General features: G+C 37.1%; 1 protein-coding gene across 1 annotated transcript; it reads left to right on the top strand.

The window, feature by feature from the left end:
- The first annotated feature begins 10,900 nt into the window (after positions 1–10,900).
- On the top strand, positions 10,901–11,875 carry LOC130860938 (olfactory receptor 10S1-like). Its single transcript, XM_057749465.1, has one exon. The coding sequence runs from the start codon at positions 10,907–10,909 to the stop codon at positions 11,873–11,875; it is 969 nt and encodes a 322-aa protein (XP_057605448.1). The 5' UTR covers positions 10,901–10,906.
- The last annotated feature ends 1,656 nt before the right edge of the window (positions 11,876–13,531 follow it).

The following is a 13,531-nucleotide window of genomic DNA, read 5'->3' as shown; positions in this document are numbered from 1 at the left end:
CCTCACTGACTCCATGCATCACAGACATGCAGGAGAGACTAAAATTTAGAACACCAGATGGGACACCAGATAACTGGCGAGATTTAAGATGGAAAGAGAAAGAAGGAGTCTTGCAGAGATTAGAAGACTCCTGGGTATGGAGGTAGGGACCTTGGAAAGTTCCACATTGTAACCTACTTCCAAACATGATTTTCCATGTTTCTTCCTTCAGTAGCAAAGGAAATCAACCAAAAAATAGGGATGGCAGTTTTCAGAAAAGATCTAAGACAAGTAAAATATCCACACAAGAACTCGTTTTCTCTGTGGCATCCATCTACATATATATTATTGCTTCAACAAGGGTGAGTCAAAATTATCTGCACTCTGGCTGTAGTAAAACTTCTTTAAATTCTACAGCCAGAGTGCAGATAATTTTTGAGTCACCCTTGTATTTCCTGAGTTGATACTCATATAGCTTTCTGCAGGTTACAAATAATCTTCATGCAAATCATGTGACTTGACCTTGACGACAATTATGTGAAGTAGGTATTATCATTCCCATGTAACTGTGGGAAAACTGAAGTTCAAGGAAATAAGTGGCTTTCCAATACTCCTTACTCTCTGCCTTTTACTTTGATAGAAAATGGTAGATGAACTTGAACTTGAACTTGAGAGGGCAATTTCACCACAGACGAGGGAGCCATTACTTGTGCACTGCATCATGAGCTGAGTAGTTTTGGCCTTCTGAGCTTGCACAGGACTCCACTTTGGTAAAATTGATGTGGGTATATCAAGAATAAGTGTCCTTAATCTACATAGACTAGATCTTCCTGCTGCTTTCATGGATATTAATTAAACAGATCATATGAGGTGGTAGAAGAATATGAGTTATATTCTGGCATTTTTTCACAATTGAGTGAGGAGAAGAATGAAATGGGGTATGTACATAGTTGCAAGACGATGACCATTGGTCTTTTCTGTGATAATGTTGCCAGGGTATAAGTAGGAGCCCCTCACTCCCAGGTTATGGGAGACAGGGTGCTAGAGATACTTTTGTTGATGTTTCAAATGCACATGGGTGAATATAGCCCAAGAAGTATCAATATATTCTCCAAAATCAATTTCAGTTGTTTAAAAACTGGCATAATGAAGAACTGATTTCTATGGACCCAAAATCTTCAGAGCCAAAATGTGTCTGGTCAGTGACTTTTCTTGCTGTCTGCTGTAACAGCAGAGATGCGAGGTTGAACATCAAAATATGCATGAATAAGCAATCCAATTCAAAATGACAAAAATGTATTCAGTATAACTCTAAAACTATAACATTGTTGTGTATTCTAAATGAGTTTATCATTTTATGAGAAGAAAATATATTTGTATATGAGCATATAGATAAAATATATGAATAGAAAATGAGTAATAAAATTGGTTTATAATTCAGTGTACGGTAAATATTGTAGTAGTTCAGGAAAAGGAGTTAAAGAGAAATCATTAGACCTGAGATTTGTAAAGCTGGCATCCCAGAAAGTATGGGATAATCTGTGGTTTGAAGGTCTTGTAAAATCCAATCACTCAGGAAAAAGGAATACATAGAGTTTTTCATGTTATAGGAACAGTATAAACCCTAAGGATAATCCTAAGAGAAACCTCTAGAGAAGTCTAATTAGCTATCTCAAGCAGAGCAACCCTGGTGCTAGGAAGAGGCAATTCCAAACTCTATGTGGCAAACATAAGCTACTGCAGTGCCATGGGCATCTCAGCATCCCGTGGCACACATGGAAGCAGAACTCGATTAATACGCCTCCTGGGCCAGAACAGAGACCTGGAAGTTGGATTAAAGCAAACATGGGCACCTCTTTTCTCATCAAGGCCAATGACACATCATGCACAAAAAAGAAGGGTCATATAAAAACTTAATTTGTTGTTTAACTTTTAATAGAGAAATATAAAATATATCTCATCATTTCAAGTTAAGAAACCAACGACATAAAGACAGCAAGCAACAAATTTTACTTTACCCTCTATCCACAGTTAAAACAGCAGCAAAGCTGACAAGTGAATTCAAATCTGAGTCCAGAACTTGAATCCTCCACTAGTAAGAACTATGTAGAGTAATATTTTTTATGCAACATCAACTCTTAAGAGGATATTTTGTTTTCAAGTTTGTTTTGAGATTCCCTAGCCTTAAAAATGAGAAAAAAATAAAGCGGAAGAGAAAAAGTAGTTAGCCTGAATATTCCTCCAGTGTTGAAAACAGTAATTAAGAACATAGTACTGTTTAGAACTTAAATAGTAGGTTGGCTTCTTTTTACCCTGTAGCTTCATACATTAAAATTCAAATAGCTCTCTGGCTTCATATTTTAAAACTTAAATAATTGATCCAACTGGATTTTATATTAGAGAAAAAAGCATATTGGAAAAGTATGTTAACTATTTTTTCCAAAATGGCTAGCCAATTGCCACATTACATTTATTAAATATTTGGCTTACACACAGAATTATTTTATGTACTTGATCTTATTTCAGAACATCCACTGGAGTTCACAGAGGAGCAAGCCCACTCTTAGAGTAGAAAGATGTCATAGAGGAGATAAAGTTGATCTTAACTTTCAAAGTGGTTTTGCTCTTCTTTCTCAAAGTGCCATCCAGGAGACAGCAGCATGGGCACCACATGGAAGCTATGAGAAAGGCAGAATCTCAGGCCCTACTCAGACCTGTTCATTTAGGACTTGTATTTTAAGATTCTCAGGGGACTCATATGCACATTTAAGTCTGAGAAGCTCTGGAGATAGTATTAGATAAAGACGAACATTGATTTCCACCAGGTAGAGTAGAGCAGAGTAAGAAGAGCTGGTGAGAATTATGGTAGATTTAGGAGAGAGTGAGAAAATGCACTGGAATAGAGAAATGTACTTGAATAGAGATAAGTCATAGGAAAAAAAAACTAACTGGATAACAATCAATCAAAATTTAGGTAGTGTCGAATTATAAACTAAGACTTTTATGTTGCACAGTAAAGAAGCTTTTGACATTGGGTAATTAGCATTTCTAAGAGGGACCAATGAGACAAACTATTGCAAAATATTTGCAAACAATTTACAACACCACATTAAAGAAAATAATACACCACAGTCAAGTGGAATGTATTGCAGGAATATGAGGTTGTTTTAATGTTAGTTAATCCATTAATATCACATGCCATATTAATAAATGCAAGGGAAAAGGTGACATTGCTATATTTACAGATATTTAACAAGTCATTGACAAAATTCAATACATATTCTGATCAAAATATTCAAGAAAATAGGACATCAGGAAAATGAGAAGTACTTAACATGATAATATATAATAATATTTTGTATATGTGTACATATATATGATAAGAAACACAGGCAGTTTTTCTTATTTAATTGGAAAACACTAGAGGCATTTCCAATAAAAACAGGGACAAAGCAAGGTTGCACATTCTCTCTGCTAATATCTAACATTATATTAGATAAAGCAACTATAATTTAAAAATAATAATAATAATAAAATTTAAAAAACATTATGTTAAATAGGATTAAGATGGCAGAGTAGGAGGACGTGCACTCACCCCCTCTTGCAAGAGCACTGGAATTACAACTAACTGCTGAATAATCATCCACAGAAAGGCACTGGAACTCACCAAAAAAGACACCCCACATCCAGAAACAAAGGAGAAGCCGCAATGTGATGGTAGGAGGGGCACAATCTCGTTAAAATCAAATCCCATAAATGCTGGGTGGGTGACTCACAAACTGGAGAACAGTTATACTGCAGAAGTCCACCCACTAAAGTGAGGGTTCTGAGCTCCACGTCAAGCTTCCCAACCTGGTTGTCCAGCAACAGGAGGAGGAATCCCCAGAGAATCAGACTTTAAAAGCCAGTGGGATTTGATTTCAGGACCTCCACAGGACTGAGGGAAACAGAGACTCCACACTTGGAAGGCACGCAAAAAAATGTGCTCACCAGGGCCCAGGGGGAAGGAGCAGTGACCCCATAGGAAACTGAACCAGACCTACCTGCTTGTGTTGGGGGTTCGCTGTGGCTCACCTAGGAGACAGGGGCACTGGCAACAGGGATTCTGGGAAGTGCTCATTGGTGTGAGCCCTCCCAGAGTCTGCCATTAGCCCTAGCAAAGAGCTTGTAAGCTCCAGTGCTAGGTAGCCTCAGGCCAAACAACCAACAAGGTGTGAACACAGCCCCACCCATTAGTAGACAAGCAGATTAAAGTTTTACTGAGCTCTGCCCACCAAATCAGATTAAAGTCTTACTGAGCTCTGCCCACCCAGCCCTACCCACCATCAGTCCCTCACATCAGGAAGCACACAGGAGCCTCCTAGATAGCTTTCTGCACAAGAGGGCAGACAGCAGTATCAAGCAGTATCAGCAGTATTTCATCTTGTGGAACTGAAAACCACAGCCACAGAAAGACAGAGAAAAATGAAAAAGCAGAGGACTTTGTACCAGATGAAGGGACAGGATAGAACCCCCAAAAAACAACTAAATGAAGAGGAGATAGGCACCCTTCCAGAAAAAGAATTCAGAATAATGATGGTGAAGATGATCCAGGACTTTGAAAAAAGACTGGATGAAAAAGATCAAAAAGTTTACCAAGGACCTAGAAGAAATAAAGAACAAACAAACAGAGATATGCAACATGATAACTGAAATGAAAAATACACTAGAATGAATCAATAGCAAATTAACTGAGGCAGAATGGTGAATAAGTGACCTGGAAGACAGAATGGTGATAATCACTGATGCAGAAAAGAAAAAGGAAAAATGAATGAAAAGAACTGAAGACAGCCTAAGAGACCTCTGGGACAATGTTAAACATGGCAACATTCACATTATAGGGGTCCCAGAAGGAGAAGAGAGAGAGAGAAAGCATCCGGGAAAATATTGGAAGAGATTATAGTTGTAAACTTCCCTAACATGGGAAAGGAAATAGCTCCCCAAGTCCAGCAAGTACAGAGAGTGCCAGGCAGGATAAACCCAAGGATAAACATGCCAAGACACATAGTAGTCAAAATGACAAAAATTAAAGACAGAGAAATGTTATTAAAAGCAACAAGGGAAAAATGACAAATAACATACAAGGGACCTCTCATAAGGTTAACAGCTGATTTCACAACAGAAACTCTGCAAGCCAGAAGGGAGTGGCATGATATATTTAAAGTGATGAAAGAGAAGAACCTGCAACAAAGAATACTCTACCCAGCAAGGATCTCATTCAGATTCAACAGAGAAATCAAAAGCTTTACATACAAGCAAGAGCTAAGAGAATTCAGCACCACCAAACCAGCTCTACAACAAATGCTAAAGGAACTTCTCTAAGTGGGAAACATACGAGAAGAAAAGGACCTTCAGAAACAACAACAAAACAATTAAGAAAATGGTAATAGGAACATACCGATATCAATAATTACCTTCAATGTAAATGGACTAAATGTGCCAACCAAAAGACACAGACTGGCTGAATGGATACAACAACAAGACCCATATATATGCTGTCTAAAAGAGACCCACTTCAGACCTAGGCACACATACAGACAGAAAGTGAGGGAATGGAAAAAGATATTCCATGCAAATGGAAATCAAAAGAAAGCTGGAGTAGCAATACTCATATCAGATAAAATAGACTTTAAAATAAAAAATGTTATGAGACAAGAAAAGACATTACATAAAGATCAAGGGATCAATCCAAGGAGAGGAGATAACAATTATAAATATATATGTACCCAATATAGGAACACCTCAATACATAAGGCAAATGCTAACAACTTTGAAAGAGGAAATGCAAGGCAGAAATAGAGACACAGGTGTAGGGAACAAACACATGGACACCAAGTGAGGAAAGCGGGGAGGGTTGGGGGGGAATGAATTGGGAGCTTGGGATACCAAATTGTACTCTCTAAACATATGCCATTTATTGTCTGTTAACTGTATCTCAATAAAAGTTCTAAAAAAAACACATTATATTAGAAGAGTTAGCTAATACAATTAGGCAAGGGAAATAAATTAGGGGAATATTAGGGGAGTAAGAATGGGTAAAGAATGACTAGATCTATCTCCATATGCAAATAATAGAGAGTATACCTGGAAAATCCCAGAGAATCAGAAATAAAATTAACTCAAAAAATTAAAGAATCCAGTAACAAAGAGGGTTTAATATAGACATGAAAGTCTTCCTATACACAAGCAATAAAAGTTAGAAGATATGTTGTTAGAGCAAATTCTACTTACAAAGGCAATAAAGAAGATTCAAGATGTAAAAATAAGTTTAATACGAGAAAAACCCTTATGAGGAAAATTTTAATACCTTCTTGAAAAAGACAAAAGTATACATGAACAAATGTAGACATCCTCTGTTTTTGGATAATATGAGTTGGCGTTATAGAAATTACAATTCTCTCTAAGTTAATTTATAAATCTGACACAATCCCAATAAAAATAATGTCATTTATGGAGTCTGACAAGTTCATACAGAAACACAAATATGTAACAATGTACAATAAAACACTTAAAAAGTAAACCAGGGGAGGGACCAAACCTACCAGGCATTAAAACTTATGCTAAAATCTTTATACATAAAGCAGCGTGATACTAATTCCTGACTAGACCAATAGATATGTAGACTAGAATAGGAAGTCGAGAAATAGTTCCAAGTACTAATGGAAGTTTATTATATAATAATTCTTGGATCTTAATCTCTGTGGTAAAGATGGGCTTCTTCACAAATGGTGCTGTCATAACTGGGTAGCCATTTGGGGAAGAAAAAAAAAAAGATAAAATTAGGTCCATAGCTCACCCACCATAAAAAAGAATAAACTGCAAACAGATTTAGAATCTAAGTGTAAAGCATGAAACCTTACAAGCAGTAGGAGAAAACATGGGTGAATTATTCTTTAACCATGGTGTAGGAGAATATTTTTGACTCAAAATCCAAAAGCAATCAAAGAAAATATTTGAACACGTAGGTGACTAAATTTAGGTAATGAGATGCAGGTTTCTCACTGTTGGAGAAAGAAATGACAAAGACAGCAGAAGTGGCGTTGGATTGGAATTTGGAAGTATCATTATAAATGAATGGCTTTTACATTTTTTTATGATAAATAGATACAGAAGTAAATATAGATGCCTGTATTTGGATGAGTTAGTCTTCATACATATCTTTCCTATTCGTTGAGAGTGCCTAGGAGTAAAGACATGCCATTAGTAATGAGTGTACTTAGAAATGAGATTTTGGTCTCTAAATACAATTCTCCAATAAAAGGGCTCCTTAGAGAAGTCATGGAGTCTAGGGCTGGGGAAGAGAAAATGCAAGAGGAGCCTGGAACATTTTGTTGTACCAGGAAATAAGGACATGTGTGAAAAGGATGAAACATGTCAATAAGGTACAGGTGACAAAATGAAGGAGTTTCAAATGGCCAAAATAGTAAATTTGAATAACAAAATAAATAACTATTACACTGCATTATATTTAATCACATAATAAAATATATCCATGAATCTCTACTGATATAAATAATTGAGTAAATAAATAAATGGAAGAAGAAAGAGTTCTTCCATACAGAAGAATTCCAATTAATGATATAGAGGACTGAGGGATTTTTTTTTAAGTCACCATTAGACAAACAACAAAGTAATAATGCTTCCAGGCAATACATGGATAATTCTAAAGTCAGTGAGTGAAAGTTTGAGGAGAAACAGAATATAAGCATAGTCTCCAAGTAGTCTCCCCCAAGATATTTAACGTAGCAAATAATAAGACATATTGACATCATGTATACCCTGAAGTGATATATCTGGAAAAGGATACCACATCACTTCTGTGGTATTATGCCAAAAATGCACAATCTCAATCTAGTCCAGTGAAAACATCATACATACCCAGATGGAGATACTTTCTATAAAATAATTGTACTCATTGAAAGGGTAAAAGTCATGAGCTACAGGGAAAGAGTGAGGGACTGTTACAGATTAGAGAAGACTAAGGTCCTGTGCTGGGTCCTGCAAAAGAAAAAGGATATTGAGGAAACACTGGTGAAATTTCACTGTGGTCTGTAGTTGGGTTTACAATATGGTACTAATGCTAATTTCCTGATTTTTATAATTTTACAATGGTTTATAAATTGTCAACTTTAGGGGAAGTTGGCTCAAAATGTATGTCAACTCTATTTTATTTTTTAATTTTTTATAAATTTAACATTTCAAAACAAAAAGATTTTAAAAATTAGAAGGCATTTAAATATTTCATTATACTCATCCTTGAGCAAGCAATATCTTTCCATTTATTTATGTTTTTTATCACTTAGCAGACTTTCCTCCTCTTGATTTACTTCTTCCTCTTTTAATAGCTCATTTCTGTACACCATAAAAACCTGTTTTAATATGCAGCTCAAGAACTGTTAGCAAATTTACAAAGGTGTACAATTATTGTTACAACCCAATTTTAGAAAATTTCCTTCACTTCAGAAAGATCCCTCATGACAATTTGTAGTCATTCCCTGGTCTCTCCCCAGTCCCAGGCATCCACTGATCTTTATTTATAGATTTGTCTTAACAGAACATTTCATAAAAATGGAAGCATACAATATGTGACCTTTTGTGTCTGGCTTCTTGCACTTAGCATCATGTTTTGGGGTTCTATCCATTTTATAACCTGCATTAGCATTTTATTCCTTTGTATTCCTGAGTGATATTTCATTATATGGATATACTTTTCTTTAATCTATTCACCAGTTGATGAACAACAAACATGATTGTTTCTAGGCTTTGGCTATTATGATTAATTCTGCTATAAACATTTATGTTTATATACACATATATTTCATTTCTCTTGTGTAGATTGCTATGAATGGAAATTCTGGATCATATGGTAAATTCATGTTTAATTTTTTTAAGCAACTTTCAAACTGTTTTCCAAAGTGGACTTTATCATTTTACATTCTGACTAGCAATGTGTAGAGGCTTCCGTTTCGCCACAACCAATAACACATTATTTGTCATTTTTAAAGATCATATCCATTCAAGTGAGTGTGAAGAGGACAAATCTAAATTTAATTTGTTGAAACACCAGGGATACATATACACAACTGATGCAAAGGACATTATAATACATTGATCTACCCAACATTGGAAATGGGTTCTCTTGTAAAATAGGGATTACTCCATTGCTGAATTTGTTCAAACAGAACCTATGTAATTTTTCATCAGGACCTTCATAGGAAATAACATTGTACTAAATAAGCTAATGAATATGAAGAAATTTACGGTCATATGCTATGTGTGCTACTCTCTCCTAAGTAACATAATAACTGTCACAAATAATAATATCCCCATTTTAAACCTGATGAATTAAGGAACCAAGAAATTAAGCTCCATGATTGCTCTCTTTCAACTAATGAGTGGTTGACCAGGGATTTAAACAAATTTACAAGCATCCAAATAAACTTGGCTCCTTGCTATTTCTACTGCTTTATCCCAAAAACATTAATCAGAAACTAGATAAGGCATAAGATATTTTCTCTATGTTCCTCTTCAGAAGACATGACATACGCACATGGAACGCTAAAATAGTCCAAGGCAGTACATGCTTATGTATTATTAATACTTATCATCAATACTATATATTTATGAATGAATACACTGGTGTGAGATAAAATATTTATAAAGGGATTCTAGAGGAATTAATGCTCAAACTTAGCCATAGAGAGTAGATTAGTGAAGGCAGAGATGAAAAGAATTCCATTCATGTTCCTAGATGGAATGCTGTGATGAGATCAGGGAGAGATTATGGCAAATTGAGATGAGGCAAACAGCATCCCTAGTTAAGAGGAGTTTCTTCAGGTGACTGCAGGAGACAAAGATTTTGTGATAATAATGGAAACAATCTGCAGATAATTTTGAATATTGAACAGAGAGTCAATTTATGCCTTGAGTAGAGAGGAACAGTAAAAGGGGGAGATAAATTAAATATGTTGTTTTAAGAAGACTGACAAAGAAGTGGAATATAGAAACATTTGATATATTACAGAAGTGAGTGGGAGTTGGGACATAAAACATCTTTGTGTAAATTTAGATATAAAATATGCAGAGGTAAGGTTAGCTAAAATCTATAGGAATTGAAGATACAACAGAAATAAGCAAGTTTAAAGAAAATTTTCATATAATACAACATCTGATTAGGTTTAAGGGTTAACAGATTGAAAGAATTGAAGAAAATTTAAGTTTCATTTTAGGCTCAACCACAAAGGATAGGAAAATATTTCCCTGAAGGTTGAAATAAAGGTTTACAGGAAGAGCATGAAATGTGCTGAACAATTTGTCCTGATAATTATTCAATCAATTCTCTAAGGCTTCATTGTCATACAGGTGAGAGTTGAAATTCTAAAGAATTCCCTCTGGATGAAGAATGAATGGGACTGCTGTGTTCCTGGCTGATGTAACAGAACCCAAACACTGGGCAAGTCTCCCAGAAGATGAGATGCAACTCCCAGATGACACAAGGCAATAAGAATCCTGTCATCCACATCTGCAGTATGGTAGAATAAATTAGGAGAGCAGAGGCATCACAGCTCTGGACTATTTGCAAAAAATATGTGCTCCGTGAGAGTAAGATTTATAATCCATATTTATATTGCCATTATTTAGGAAATGCATTTTTCCAAAAAATCCTTACAGTTCTTTATGTGCCTCAAAAAGATTGTGGATTCCATATTGAAAGACTCACTTTGAAAGGGCAGCAAGAAAACACAAAAAAGTGAACTGAACTTGTATATCTTTCTTTCATTTATGAGGTGAGACCAGGATGACATGGACCAATAGTGAATGACATTTCAGGAAAGGTGAATGGCTGTTTATTATGTCTGTTGATGTCAGTTCTCTCCTGTGTGAGAAGATGGTCATGGAGACAGAAGACCCCAACCAGACTGTGGTGGACTCCTTCTTCCTAGAGGGTCTGATGTACACAGCCGAACATCCTAGCCTGTTCTTTCTCCTCTTCCTCCTCATCTATAGCATCACCGTGACTGGGAATCTCCTCATTCTTATAACTGTGGGCTCTGACCCTCACCTCTGCTTCCCTATGTACCACTTCCTGGGGCACCTCTCCTTCCTGGATGCCTGTCTGTCTACAGTGACAGTGCCCAAGGTCATGGCAGGCCTCCTGACTCTGGATGGGCAGGTGATCTCCTTTGAGGGCTGTGCTGTGCAGCTCTACTGCTTCCACTTCCTGGCCAGCACTGAATGCTTCCTGTACACAGTCATGGCCTATGATCGCTACCTAGCCATCTGTCAACCCCTGCACTACCCAGTGGCCATGAACAGGCGGATGTGTGCAGGGCTGGCTGGGATCACTTGGACCATAGGTGCTGTGCACTCTGCACTCCATACCTGCTTCACCTTCCGCCTGTTCTACTGCGGGCCTCATCACATTGCCTACTTCTTCTGTGACATCCCTCCTGTGCTGAAGCTGGCCTGTGCAGACACCACCATGAATGAGCTTGTCGTGCTTGCCAACATTGGCATTGTGGCTGCAGGTTGCCTGATCCTCATCGTCATCTCCTACATCTTCATCGTGGCGGCGGTGTTGCGTATCCGCACAGTCCAGGGCAGGAAGCGGGCCTTCTCCACTTGCACCTCCCACCTCACAGTGGTGCTCCTGTACTATGTGCCTCCGGTCTGTATCTACCTACAGCCTCGTTCCCGTGGGGCAGGCGTCAGGGCCCTTGCCGTGTTCTACACCATAATCACTCCCATGCTCAACCCTTTCATTTACACTCTGCGGAACAAGGAGGTGAAGCGGGCTTTGCGAAGACTTCTGGGCCTAAGCTCCCAACAGCCTCCAGCAGGCAGCCCACCCACGTAACCTGCACTGCAGTGCTTTTTAATTTGCCAGCCAAGTAAGCATCTATTCCCATATCAAAATGGGAAGGGGACATAATTCAAGTGGAAATCAGAAAAATGAGTTTCAGCTCCTCCAAGAACTTTCTTCCCCTCCCTTCGACCAAGTGACCAGTTTCAAAGTCTGTCACAAACTTTTCATGTATAAAACCAAAAGGCTGGGGGAATTCCCTGAGTCTTTTCTTCCACTCACCACAGGGGGCGCGGGTCCCTCATCTTGGAACTAAGATTCTGAATGCCAGCAGGGTGTGACCAAAGAAAACACCACCACCACCACCACCAATAACAACAACAAAAACAAACAAATAAAACCCCACAAAGGGCTGGATTGGGTGATGCCCAGAGTATCTCCAACATCGAGCTTTAATGGCTCAGAGTTGTGTGAAATGCTCTTTATAGCCTCATTTATTTTAGTAAATGTATCTTTTTTACTTTTAATGAAATAATTGTATTAAATATATAATACATATTTTGAAATACTGATAACAAAAATATAGGTATAGACAATCAATTAATCTTTGTCTATGCATCTCCCAACTTAAGAGAAGAAACCACAGTTTTTAGGATGATGAAATGCAACTACAAGGAGAAAAGCAACTTGCCCAAGGTCACTTAGAAAGTGTTATTATCTTTATTCTCCCACTCAAGATGGTCTATAAGTGCTAGAAATTTTGAAGTTAAGTGGACCTACCAGTATTTGAATCCTGATTCCACCAGTCACTCGATGCAGAACTTTGTGCATATTTTATGATAACTTGGTGTTTCTGTGTGCTCTTCTAATATAGTAAGATTAAAATTAACTACTTGGTAGGATTTTATGAGGACTAAATAATATATTTCTGTTATGTGCTTGCTGCAAAATGGATGTTTCCATTTCTTACAAAGCAAACTAAAGAAGTCAAAGAGTGCTTATTATACAAGCTAAGGTTTAAACTGTCTGAAGAATTGACAAGGTCTTGATATCTTCATTAAACACGGAGAAAGCAGCTACCAAAAAAAGATATTTCTAGACTCTGAGATGACAGATAGCTCAAGGTTCTTGTTTAAGTAGTTTGCCACATAAACAGTTGTTGTGCTGCATTCAAAAAAGTGAATGAATAACTCTAAATTACTGTATGGACAGAAAAGGGCCTTGAATGCCAGGCTAAAAAGTTTAGATTATGCACTAGGCATTTTACCACTTTATTTCTCCTCTTCTTCTCCTACATGCACACCTTCGTCCTGAGAAGCCACATTTTTTACTTGCTAAAACATGGGTTAAATGAAAAAAAAGCAAGGGTGGGGGTGAGGGGGCAGGGGAAGACAGATGGTAAAATGACCAGGCAATAGACTATTGTAACATCCTAGACGTAAGAGAAAACATTGATGACACTGGAGATGGAGAGGCATTTTACACAATCATATTAGAGGTGTTTTAAGGGGGAAAAATGAAAGAGAAAAGGGGGGATTGAAAGGCAGTTAGAACCTGAATAGTAATTAAAAACATCTGAATAGTAACTGTAATGATTTTTGATGCACATATGTTCAAGGCACTGTGCCAGTTGCTTTATCTATATAAGTCCTCCTTAGAACTATATTTTAAGAGAATATCATTATTTACATTATACAGAAAAGGGAGACT

Source organism: Hippopotamus amphibius, chromosome 9, assembly GCF_030028045.1.
Source record: "Hippopotamus amphibius kiboko isolate mHipAmp2 chromosome 9, mHipAmp2.hap2, whole genome shotgun sequence".
Classification (NCBI taxonomy): domain Eukaryota; kingdom Metazoa; phylum Chordata; class Mammalia; order Artiodactyla; family Hippopotamidae; genus Hippopotamus; species Hippopotamus amphibius.
The sequence above is the reverse complement of the archived record's forward strand: the minus strand, read 5'-3'. Positions and strand labels throughout refer to the sequence as shown.